At 39.3% G+C, this 13,471-nt stretch overlaps 1 protein-coding gene across 30 annotated transcripts in view; it reads right to left on the reverse strand.

Annotated features, from left to right (window-relative positions):
- Tfdp2 (transcription factor Dp-2) overlaps positions 1-13,471 on the reverse strand; it is a 152,821-nt gene that overhangs the window by 22,806 nt on the left and 116,544 nt on the right. For 22 of the 30 annotated variants that reach the window (XM_074059093.1, XM_074059092.1, XM_074059091.1 and 19 more), the window contains 2 exons: positions 8,820-8,941; positions 7,296-7,343 (listed from right to left, as the gene is read on the reverse strand). In XM_074059093.1, the coding sequence (XP_073915194.1) occupies positions 7,296-7,343; positions 8,820-8,941 (170 nt within the window). The remainder of the gene's footprint in view (positions 1-7,295; positions 7,344-8,819; positions 8,942-13,471) is intronic. The other 8 variants (XM_074059098.1, XM_074059097.1, XM_074059094.1 and 5 more) reach the window with 1 other exon arrangement.

A 13,471-nucleotide genomic window follows, 5' to 3' on the forward strand; every position in this document is an offset into this window, starting at 1 on the left:
TATATCCTTAAAAACTAGGGCTCAGCATGGAAGGAAGGGGACTGAGATGTAATGAAGAAGTGGTTTAGTAAAATTCAAATTAGAACTATCAATATGGTCTCATGAAGTATGCCTTTGCGTGTATTTGTATCTTAGCTCTGTCAATTTAAAAGAACTAGAAAAAAACGGTCAACCTTTCAGCAATGAAGAATATTGCCAGTTGTGAATAAAAAAGTGATAGAATAATCTTAACTGCAATTCAAAATGAATTAATGGTTCCAGCGTTGAGTATCAGTGGTGTTTACATCACAAAAATAAAGCAAACTCAATGTGCTTGTAAATGGAAAAAAATATACATTTCTATACAAAGTCTATCTTATTTGCACTTGGAATTTGGTATATTTAGATACAGATGGCTAATCTACATTAATTTATATAATTAGCATCAGCTAAGCACAAAAGTAAAGAAAGAGTGAAAAGCAAAAGTGCAGAAGTTATTTTGAAAGAAATTTGTTATGTATGGGGCTTATGTTCACGCTAAAAACTAGGTGATTGTTTATTAAAGTAAGTAAATTCGTCAACTCACTGGTTATATACTTTTTCAAAGCCAAGAATGAAGCAGGGTTGTTTTTCATCTAACCCTAAGTTTGCTTGTTTGTTTGTTTGTTTGTTTTCAGGTAGCATTAAGATAGTCATAGGGTAGTTGTGGCGGTCATTGGCTAATTTGCCCTCGGTAGTCTTATGGATTTAATGGAAGTATTTAAAGGAGGAAACTAAACAAGTCATTAAGTAGGACCAATTAAACTTTTAATAACTATCAAATGCTGATGGCCACACTCTTGAAATCCAGGTGCAAGCCTACACAAAGATGTTTTGTAAAATTAGTTCAGGGCATGACTTGAAAATAAACTCAAAGAAAACTGGTTAAGTATCAACACTGGGAAGCTCTTTATAAAGTATGCATTCTAAACAGCTTCTTCACTTAAGGACTGGGTCCCCAGTTCTCCTTCTAACCAACACAGACTGCTGTGAAGACTGAATGACATGGTCTGCCTAAAACATCTGGCACACCACAGGTGATTTCTTTAGGAGATGCCAGAATTTTCCTAAGCAATACAAAACTAAAGGACCTTATCAATAACAGCTGAATCAAGAAAGTAAATGTATTTGTTAGAAGGTCAAGAGAGCACCATTCCAAAAATATCTATGTACAGATTCAACAAGGGAGGCTATAAGACTCAACATGAAAACTAAGCAAACAAGGCTTCTAGTAAAAGACATTAAAAGGCAAAAGGCCATATAAAGAACTCCTATAACTCAAAAACAACAAAAAACCCAATTAAAAAATGGGCAAAGGATTTCAACAGTCATCTCCCCAAAGTATACAAATGGCTAGTCTGCACATAAGAGCACGCCCAGCATCACAATCATCAAGGAAATGTTAGTCAAACCACAATACTCAACCTAGAATGGTTACTATCAAAAGATTTAAAAAAATACAAAAAATCAGGCTCATACCTATAATCCTGGCTACTTGGGAGATGAGGAAAAAAAGAAAGAAAAGAGAAGGAGAGAGGATGGGACTAGAGGAGGGAGGGAGACAAGAAGTGTTAGCAAGCATGTGGAGGAACTGGACTCTTCCCACACTGTCGGTGGGAATGCAAAACAGTACAGTCACTCCAGGAAATAGCCTGGTAACTACTCAAAAGGCTAAGGAGAAAGTAACCATGTGACTGAGCAATTCCACTCCTACTTATATACCTAAGAGAAATGCAAACTTACATCCAGCTGGGGCTGGTACCTCCTGCCTATAATCCTAGCTACTCAGGAGGCTAAGATTAGGAGAATTGTGGTTTGAAGCCAGCCTAGGCAAATAGTTCATGAGACCCTACCTTGAAAAAACCCATCAGAAAAAAGCACTAGTGGAGTGGCTCAAGTGGTAGTTAGCAAGCTGAGTTCAAACCTCACCTCGGTACTGCCAAAAAACCCCCATACAACTTGCATCCACAGAAAAACTGTTTAATAGTGTTCATACATGGCATCATTCCTAACAGCCTTAAAGTGGCAACAACCCAAAATATCCATCAACTAATGAGCAAATAAAACGGAAGGAAGTACCAATGTATGTCATCATATAGACAGATCTTAAAAACCTGGTATAGGAAAGTCAGTCACAAAGGACCACATGTTGTATGTTTCCATTAGTGTGAACTATCCAAGTAGGCCAGTCTGTAGAGATGGAGAGTCAGTTAGTGGTTGCAGGGTTGGGAGTAATGAGGGACCGGGGAGTGGCCGTGCAGGGTTCCTTTGAAGGCTGTGAAGCGTGTTAAACCGGACTGTGGTAGTGACCGCTCAATTCTGCAATATGCTTAAAACCATTGAACTGAACATGGTCAGAGGGTGAACTGTAAGGTAAATGAATTGTAATCTCCATAAAGCAGTTTTTAAAAAGTCACTGACTTTAACGTGGTCTTCTACTGTACTAAATCGTCTCTCATCATGAGCTTAGATCAACACCAAATTGCTATCAAGGGTTCTGAACCTCCATTTCTCTTCTCCTTTTTTTGGCTTTTGGAGATAGGGTCTAGCAATGAACCCCAGAGTGGCCTTGAACTCATGATCCTCCTACCTCAACCTCCCATGAACAGGTATTAACTAATTATTAGCAAAGTGTGGCCGGGCACAGGCCACTCTGGCTGTTACTGCTCAGAGTACCACGCCTTTTCCTTCTCTCTTGTTTTCTCAGTGCTGGGGACCATGCCTTGAGCCTTGCATTGCTGGGCAAGTGCTCTATCACTGAGTTATACCTTCATTCTATACAGTTAGAACCTTAGACTTTTCAAAAAATCAAGTTATAGGTAAATTGTATTTTAATTTGTCACTTCATTTACAGGTAGTAAAAGCAACATAAATGGTTTTATATGAAAGGGACACTGGATCAATGAAGTAAATGCATTCATTTAGACGGTCAAGAGAGCACCATTTGACGATGTCCAGAGCACTGCTCCAGACCTCTCCACAATTGCTGAGAGTTCACGTGGTCTGAGACCACAACAGCAGCCACACCTGGTAAGAAAAGCTCTTCCTTTCTTCCACAGTCTTCCGTCTTCTAGTGACTTAAAATACTGGCTGTTGTCTTTCCAGGTACTGCTTCCACCTCTTCCTAAGTTTTTAACTATAAAATTTATTGAAGTACAACACACATAAAGAAAGTTATGAGTCGTGCATGTGAAGTGCCCCTCTAACCTGCCTAAAGGATGCCCACAGCCATGACTTCTACACATCAGTTTTGTTTTTGAACTTCATCTGCTCTGTACTCCTCTGACTCAACATGCTGAGAGGCCACTAGTGCTTGTCCAGTGTGTCAACACACTGCCACTCTAATCCCGTCTCTGGATGGCCACTTGGTTTCTTTCTAGTTGCTGACTATCAGACTTTTTAATTTTGTAAATTTTTATTTAAAAAATTGATTTGTTTTTGGTGCCGTGACTCAGATTTGAACCAGGGAGGCTATTATGAATAGTGATTCAACCGATTTTCCTATAAAGGTTTTTGGTGGTTATGCACATGAATTTCTGTCCAGTATACACTTGGAATTGATAAGTAAGCAATAGGGTATACAGCTGTACAGCTTTAAGAGGTATGCCAACTCCCAAAAGGACTGTGCCAACTTCTAGTGCCATCAGTAGTGTACATGCATTCTAGATGCTTCGTGTCCTTGTCCTCTCATCAGTTGTTTTGTGGATGCAAAGGGATTCTGTTCTCACGTGTACTTTTCTGATGGCTAGTGCTGGAATAAAGGGGTTCTGTAAATTCTTACAATGAACTTATATTCAGTAATGCTGCCAAATTCACTTTTCTCAGTCTATAGATTTTTTTTCTAGGCACACAATCACATCCCCAATAGCAGTGCCAATTTTCTTTCTTTAAATACTTTTGTAATGTCTTTTCTCTTTGTCACCAGGACCCTTCCCTTTCAAAACACACTAAAATTTAGCTATAGAATGAAAACACGATTAGCTCATCAGTCAAATAAAGGACCTAGTACAAAGCATCCTTTATCAATAAAAGCAAACTGAGAAATGAAAAAGAAATAAGAAAGTAAAGCTGCTAATACAAGATAGTTTGAAAAGCAGGTTATGTTAATTTCATTTGAAGATTTCCAAAGAATTGCTCCCAAAGAACACAAGAAAAGTATTTTTCTAGGGGCTTAACTAGAATCCATAAACTACTGTCTTTTCTATTTTCCCAATAACTTTTATCATTTACAAAAATAATAACTAAAATTTGCACTATAATCCAGTGAATTCAATGTAGCCTGGGTATAAGCTGCAATAAGCACATTCCATTTCAATAAGGAATTACATATAATACACAATTTTTTTTTTTTTTTTGCAGTACTGGGGCTGAACCCAGGGCCTCTTGTCTACAAAAGCTTGTGTTCTACCATTGAGCTACATCTCCAGCCACTGTATTTTTTTTTTTTAAAAGGGAGTCACCCAGATATTTAAATCAACAAAATAATCAGTTACATTTGCAAAATTAAACCTTGACTTAACCCAGCAAACAAATAAACAAAAAGATCACTTTCCTGAAAGGATGTATCTGGAATGTGTGATGGGGGAGGCTTCTTCCATAGGGATCTTTATCCTCTCCTCCTGATGACTACCCACATGTCCAAACTACTTAGATGCTAGTGATGTTACTACTTGTGTAATTAATACTTTCCTAACTTTGTATGTCTAAAACAAAACTTTCAATTTCTCCCTCAAACCTGTTATTAACCACAGTAAATATAAGTAGCATCCTACTATTCATGAAAAACAAAAAAAAAAAAACCAAAATCTCTCAAGAGCCATCCTTCATTTTCCCTTCTCCTTCATGTAGCCTATTGACAAATCCACCAAAATTTATCCACAGTTTCCCCTCTCCACTGCCAAGCCGCAGCCCAGCACAGTAGCCTTCTCAGGGAATTCCCTGCTTTTGTGTTCTTTTCCTTAGAATTCATTATCTACTCAGAACCAGTGTAAATTAAGTCATGTCATTTCCCTGCTTAAAAGTTTCCTCAGAACAAAGCCCAAATCTTTTCCACAACCAAAAGGCCTTTAACGATCTGACCTCTGTCTGCTTCTATTCTCACAGCCTATCCCTCCTTGCTCTTCTCACTGGCTCCAGCTCACTGTGCTTCCCCCAACATCAAACTTGCTTCTCACTTACAGGCTTTCTATTTGGCATTCACTCGGCCCAGAATCCCCTACTCCTCCACCTGAGCCCTGGTTTCTTTGCATATGAGGATCTCAGAGAGACCTTTTCTAAGGTAGCCACTATCTTTCCAATACGTTCCACCATAAACCTTCTTCCTGTCTTGCATAGCATCTATTATAATCTAAAGTTCTCTTGTCGATAATTTCTTCCCCATATAATTTCCGAAAGGGCAGAGGCTTTTCTATCTTGCTTATTAACATTTCCAATGCCTAGAACACACCAACACTTTGCAAATATTCAAACTTAACTTATTGAATGAATGCTATGATAAATATCATATCATTATGATATGATATGAAGCAATATACAGGTTTTAAACTTTAAATTGTATTAGCTCATTATGAGTTACAAGTTTATTATACATAAATTGAGTTTTAGCCATATTTCATCAGAAAAGAAATGAATACTAAGATTAAATGAAGGGCCTAGAGGGGGAGGGCAGGAAGACTTAAGTGTGCCTAAAGAAAAATGGAATACCACTGTGCTAAATCTTATTGCTCACTTAGGACAGGGTTACAGAAAACACAAATAGAGCAATCTTTGTGGTCTGAGTGGGTGTGGGAATGAGATATTATAAAAAGTTGTATCAAAAATAAAAAGAGAATAAAAAGTACTACGAAAAAAGTAATTGAATTAAAGGCAGAGAAAACATGTCAAATCGGTGGCTATACAGGATAAGCATTCATAATTCCAACATCTGAAAGTTTTTCAGTTTTTTATTTTTGAGCTTAAGGATGCTTAACCATTAAAGTCTATGAAAATATCTAAAACTCCAATATGTGAAATAGTTCTGGTCCTAAGCATTTTAGATAAAGAATACTCAACTTGTCCCAATAAATTTACTACCACTTTTATACATGATTTTTAGAATTCTTTCTCTCCCTACCATTTGAGCCACACCTCCAGTCCATTTTGCTCTGCTTATTTTGGAGGTTGGGTCTCTTGAATGACTTGCCCATGCTGGCTTTGAACTGAGATCCACCAAATCTCAGCCTCCTAAGTAGCTAGCTTTACAGAATTGAGCCACTGGTACGTGTCTGGAGGTCTCTCTTATGAAGAAAAGTGAAGAGAATCTTGTTTATACTTTTGTAGTGTGTATGTAGCCTATGAATAGTTTCACAGACATGTGTGTGGGGCTAGGGATTTAACCCAGGGCCCCATGTGTGGTTTTTACATTTGGAAGGACTTGTACCGCTATCCTTTCAAAGATAAACATCAAGAAAGACTATTCTGAATTGACAAGAGAATTTTCCATTAGAGAGAAGAACATTCCAACAATCTCTGAGACAGTGAGTTTGATGTTGACATCATAGGGCAACATTAGTGGTACCTACTGTAGTGGCCTGTGTGAAATTTTGAACTTAGGTTCAAATAATGACTTTAAACTGAGTTTTCTTTTCTTCTTCTTTCTCTCTTTTTCCATTGCTGAGGATTGAACCCAGGGTTCATATATGATAGGCAAGTGCTCTATTACTTAGTTATACTCCTAGCCCCTAAATTGTCAGTTTTTAAACATAGAGTTAAATGACTTGATAAACACTTAACATTTTATTTAACAGACTACAAGTGATTCTGATGCAAAAGCAGAACAGAGAACCATTGTATTAATGCTCTGAGGAAAGGTGATACACACAATTCAGTGTTAAGAAGTAAGTTTACTACGGATCTGTAAGTATTTTCAAAAAAGCATAATTAAAAGCTTGGTCACATAAAAGGTACTGTGGAGTGTTCACTTTGGTAGAACAGTTCATCTTCCAGAAGGAGAGAAAAGGGCTAAACGACATGCTAACATCATGGGATATTTCTTCTGAAGTCATACAGTAGTATGAGCGAACTGGAATGTTCAGTGTAGAATGAAATAAGGGTAAAAAGTGAATGAAGTTATGTAAAGGGAAATGTCTCATTACTTAAACTCAAGTAGAGGGCATGGCGTGGCTGTTTAATCCCAGTACGGTGTGGGGGGGCGGGGAAACAACCTAAAGCAGAGTCTGCACATCACATCCCTCTATACACAATGGAATCCTAAACAAAATACTTAACAATATACTTACCTTTCTGAAAAGTCAGAGTCTATAAATTCTCTAGCCCGTTTTCTATCACTAAAAAGACAAGAAGACATAAATAGAGCTTTATTTCAAGAATAATTTATCATCATTTGTCTAACGCTATACTGAATATATCCAAAGAATAAAGGTAACAGATATAAAAGACAGGTGCACAAAATAAAAACTTAATTTTTATCATGAGAACAAGACATTCCAACATAATAACTGTTTAGGGGGAAACAGGACTGCTTTAAAATGGGTTTTGACAAAACCATTCTTCCTTAACATAAGCGTATGCATGTATGTGTTAACATGGACATGGCTTAAAGCACTTACAGGATTGCTACTTCATTACTCACTTCTCCTTGAAGCAAGGACACTCTTACTCAACCAAGGTTTATTGTCCCACTTGCTAAAACTCACCAGTGCATTAAGCCACCAGATAAGCAACTTCTAGAGTAACAAAACCTCCAAGTGACAAAATGAGACTGAGTTATTTATCTTGATATGTCCGAATTTTACAGGCAAAGATGAAACATGTGAGCATCGGAACTAAACGAGTGACGCACAAGGGGTATAAATTTCATTGCCTAGTATTTACAAAGAATCAAGAGAATTTTAATGAATTTGGCCTCTTTTTCCTAGTTGCTTTTCTGCCTTTTTTTTTTCTTCAGGCCAGACTAGGGTTTGAATTCAGGGCTTCATGCTTGCTAAGCAGGCACTCTACCACTTGAGCCACTCCTCTAGCTCTGGTTATTTTGCTGGTTTTTTTGCTCTGGTTATTTTGGAGATGGGGTCTCTTGAACTATTTGCCTGGACTGGCCTCGAACTGCGAGCTTCCCATCTCAGCTTCACAAGTAGCCAGGATTACAGGTGTGAGCCAGTGGCATCAGGCCTTTTTTGCTTTCCGAGGAAATAAAGATTCATAGGGGGAAATTCTGAATATACCCACATTAAATATATAAGTCCTTTACTACATGTGTTAGAACAATATGAAGTTTTTATACCTCCAAAGTAGCCTCTAATTGTTGTAATTATAAAAAAGTAGTCCTGTTTCAGACTTTAAAAAACTCAAAAGATTCAGTTACAAATTATTGTATAGTTTTTTCTGTTTATAAGTGGCTGCACTGGCCAGGCAAGGTGACACAGCCTGCAATCCCAGTACTTGGGGAGGGGTACTGAGGTAGGAGGATTACAAGTTGGAGGCCAGCCTGGGCTATGTGGTGAGAGCATGTCTCAAAAAATAAAAAAGGCAGTTTATCTCTAATATAAAGTAAAATAAACTAGGTGATTTTAAGGATTTTTTTTTATGGTTCTGAGGATTGAATTCAGGGTCCTGGGTTTACTATTTACCATTGGAGCCACATACCCAGCCAAAATAGGTGATTTTACAGAGAAAGCACTAGTTTTTAAGAAGCAGAGTAACATGAAGCAAGAAGATAAGGCACGATAGTAAAGGGAGAGGGGGAGAAAAGGTCAGAGCTCCTTTTTTTTTAAGGTTTTAGAAACAGTAACTTTAGATACTCTTACCCAGGGACCCAGCCAGGAGTTTCTGCTATGTGTGTCTGAGTGACCATTGCTGGTGCAGGGGTATATGGACTCCCAATCAGAACACTTCCTGAACTGGTTAGTCTCTGTGGAGTGCTTATGATCTGTGAAATTAGGAACAAGAAAATAATACTGTTAACAATTAAGAAAAGACTATAGGCAGAAAGAATGTTGACTGCTAACCAACATATGAGCAAGAAACCTTGTTGTCATCTGAAATGTAAGTAATCCTCCTGAATCATTTATATGCTAGGATCTGAGACCACAGATGTCCTGATATTAACATGAGGTCATATTGCAGGTAAATAGCTTTTTAGAAGGATTAAGCTGGCAACTGACAATGTCTAAAAATCAGAAAAACAAAAAGCTTTATTTGAAATTAAGGAATCAAATTGCAGTAGACCTTGACCAGCTAAGTGAGCTCAAGACCCTGAGTTCAAACCCAGGCACCACCAAAAAAAGGGGCACAGAACTCACTAGTCATACCACATGTGACGTGATCTCAAGCATGCTGACTTTAGGTACAGACAGTTTAAGATGAAAAGCTCAGGGTAGAGTGCTCTAGCATGTGCAGGCCCTTATCCAGCCCTAACTCTACGAAATTATTATCATAAAGAACAATGAGAGTACTTGATTATTCTGTCTAGTCTACGCTCTTTTTTAGGAGTCTCCACAAAGCTACTCTAGCATGCCAACTCACTTTGGGAACACAGTCACTCACGTGTATGGTATTATTACCAAGGACTTACTTTTCTCTGTTAGTAGCAGTCCAGTGCTTAGTTTTACCTGATTTAAAGAGCTTTGTAGGAAAAAAAGGAAAAAGATGAAAGGAGGGCAGGAAATAGGACATATAGGAAAACTGGTTATCTTTATTGAAAAAGACTTTGGAAATGAATTGCTATGTTCTACTTTACTTTTCCTTCTGTTTTCTTCCTCAATGTCAGATTTTCAGGGGACATTCTTTGCTGATATGAGTGATTAACAACACTCTGCTCCTTTCTCTTAGCATAGGTACATGGCAATTTCTTAACAAACATTTCCCAAATGAGTAAACTAGAGGGATGATACACTTGAACTGGAAATCCAAGGTCAAAGTACACATGAGATGTACTGAGTCCTGAACTAGGATAATGTGGGTGAGCCTTAAGGAAAAAAACAGTAGCCAGAAATGGTGGCACGCCTGTAGCTCCAGCTACATGGGAGGCTGAGGCAGGAAGGAGGGGGAATGGAGAGAGACGGGAAGAGGGGGAAGGAGGGAAGAAGGAAGGGAGGGCTAAGACTTGCTGAACCATGGAACAATTTTGAAATCCCAAATAAAATTAGAGGTAAAAACATATTTCTAACATTCAGTTGTTACAAGAAAAATGAGTTTTAAATTTCAGAGCCCCTTCTCTCCAAAAGCCCCAGACAACCTTAATTCAAATGTAGTCTTGTGGTTCCTCTGACAATCTATAGTTAGGCTATGGCAATGAGGTGGTAATTGAACAACATTCTAAGACTGGTCTCAAACATAGTCTATGTACTACTGCCCTCTACAGTCAGAAAAGCAGACAGCATATTATTCTGAAGGAAAAAGAACCTACATAAAGTATTATATTAATGGATTCCACTAATATGATAAAATTGTTTTTCCCTACAAGCATGTAGTTTTTAATTTTGTGAAATAAGATAGCCAGGAGATTATCTTATATATAATCTCCCTATGTGATAATGTATAAGAAAAAGGCAAGTATCCCAAGCAAAAACAGTTACTGCTAAATTACTTTCTATAACCAGTGAAACATTTGCCATGGGGCTATTTACTGTTTTAGTGTTTTGTGAGTATGTATTAGTTGTACAGGGGATTTTCTTCTGACATTTCCATATGTGTTCATAACATACCCTGGTTAGGTTCATCTTTATGGGGCCAGCAGCAGGCTGACAGGCAGACAGGGAGACAAAGAGGAGCTACTTGCTTCCCTTTCTTCTTTGAGATGTTAAGGAGCCGCAAGGATCCTTGGATGGGTGGAGAAATAATCACTAGGAAAGGGAAGTTCTAAAGCATTCTATTGTCTCTGATTTAGGGTGTGATTTGGAAGGTGACCCCTCCCTGGCAGCCATCTTAGGCACCCAGATCCATCATCTTCAACCAGGTATATTCCGCCCCATCTCCACTATAAAACTAAGAGGTGGGGACCACCATTTTGAATCCTTGCCCCCATTTCCTTCATGAGGAACAGGAAATGTTTCTCTTTTCCTCTCCCCCTCTCCCTTGTCTATACTTTATCCTGTAACACTAAAATAAATTCTTCCTAAAACTTTCACCTGTGAGACTCCTTGTGAGACACCTTGAAATTCTTTTCAATGTTTGTGGATCTCAAGGACCTGAGATTTTTACGTGGAAACAGGGAAGCTGTGGGAGCCCCTTATCTGTCCCCCTGTGACATAAACTGGAGAGGCAGCTAGGAGTTGAATCTCACAGGGTATAAAAGCATTTAGCTTTTGAACTTTTCTCTCCAATCTGACTTAGCCATGGTGGAAGTTTCTTTCACTTCTCCTTCTCCATGGTCTGCCCCTGTCTCCTGTCCTGGACTGGACACCTGGGAAAGGACAACAGAAGCAAAGATGGAAGAGGAGTAAGAGAAGGGAGAGAAGTCCTGCTCAAGTCCCACTGTTATTTTTCTCAGCCTCCTGAATGACTCACAGGGTCCTGGAGTTGAAAACAAAATCAATAGGGAATCTAAATGGCATGTGGCTGAGGTTGGATCTGCTTCTCTCCTGGATTGTCTTCCACCTAATGCTAAGTCTCTAAATCTGTCTGAACTCTCTACTAACAGTTAACCCCTTTAAGTCCTGCTTCCAAGATGGGACGTTTTTCCTATAGCAGACATGTCAAGACCAGGAGCGGGAACAGGTCATGTCCAGGTTGCTGCAGGTGGCAACCATGGGCTGCGCTGGCCCATTTGCTCTTCTGGCCAAGACACCACATGGTTATGGACCCACTCCCTCAGCCTCTGGCTGGTAGAGACCAGAGAGGGAATTTCAGTTTTCTGTCTAAGCTTTCCTTTATCTCCTAGAAATGCCCATGTGTTTAAAATTGGGACCTTAGTATTCCAGGTTATTACATTAGTTAAAAGGCAACAAGACAGCCCCTTTCTTGGGTTCTGTTATGGATTCAAAAGGCATTTGAGTTTTTATGACTATAAGGAGTTCCTTCCTTGAAATTAAGTCTTGATGGGCTAATTCATTCTACCTCTTCATGTTTACTAAGATAGCTAGATATCACCAGGTTCATTGGAAATGCAATCCCTTTTTTCTTGGATGACATGAAGGTTCTGATTTGAAAAACTAATTTTTGGTGTAAATCAAGAGAGAGGATTTGTTCATCCTGTATTCTTTTTCCGGAGGGAGATAGGATGCCAGCTTTCCACCCAAAACTAGGCTCCTTAAATTTTCTTTAAAAGGTTTAACGAATAACAAAAGTTGCTATAGCCCAAGGGAAACTGTTATTAGAGGTTATTTTAAAAGCACCCTCTAGGGATAAATCTGAAGTCTTAAAAGAGGTCATTTTAAGTTAAGATTCCCCTCTTTGATCCTAGTTGTTTGTCTCAATAAGGCCCTCATCTGTCCTCCAGTGACAAAAGCACCATCTGGTGAGGGCTTGGTCTCTAAGATGCCACCTTCTAGCTGTGTCCTCTCAGGTTAGAGCCCTCACAACCTAATTACTTTTCCAAAGGCCATGCCTCTTAATATCACCATAATGGAGATGAGGTTTCCACATGAATTTTGGAGGGGCACATTCACACCACAACACTATACCTCAGGCTCCCCCACCCCATTCATTTCTGTCTCACACACAGAAAGTGCTCACTCTAACCTAATAGCCCTATAAATCTTCACTTGTTCTAGCACTAACTCAAAGTCCAGTCTCCTCCAAATCTGATATGGGTTAGATTCAAACATGCAATTCATCCTGGGGCAAATTATCCTCCAACTGTGAACCTGTGAAGTCAAAGTGCTTCCAAAGAACAACAGTGGGATACATACATATACGTTTGGAAGGGAGAAATAGAAAAGAAGAAAGGGATTACTAGGTCTTCCACAAATGGCAAGCCCAACAAGATAAACCCCAAGTTTTAGGGCTTGAGGATAATTTTCTTTGACTTCAGTGTCCCACATTCTAGACACACTAGGACAGGGTTTGGGCCCTCAGGGTTTCTGAGGCCTCACTCCCAAGGTTTTGCTGAACATAGCCTATGGTGCAGTTCTTATGGTCTAGAGTCTCCTGCCTGGGGCTCTTCCAGTTGGAGTCGCAAGCCAGTGGCTCCACTAGTCTTGGGGTGGCCCCACTCCCATGGCTATATTAGACATTACCCAGTGCTCACAGTGGTCACATCCCTATAGCAGTTCCCTGCCTAGGTCCCGAGGCTCTCTAGGGACCCCTCTGAAGTCTAGGTGGAAACAGCCATGCCTCTACAGCCTGTGCACTCTGTGCCACATGCACAATACCAAGGTTTACCACCTGTGCCCTAGGCAGCAATGACTACTGTGGACTATACTGTATGTGGACCCACTAGAGCCAAACAAAATCAGATGAGGAATGCTATGCCAGAATTTGGAGGACCAGAGACGAGGCAGTGGCAGGCAGGGGTTGT

This window comes from Castor canadensis, chromosome 17 (assembly GCF_047511655.1).
Source record: "Castor canadensis chromosome 17, mCasCan1.hap1v2, whole genome shotgun sequence".
Classification (NCBI taxonomy): domain Eukaryota; kingdom Metazoa; phylum Chordata; class Mammalia; order Rodentia; family Castoridae; genus Castor; species Castor canadensis.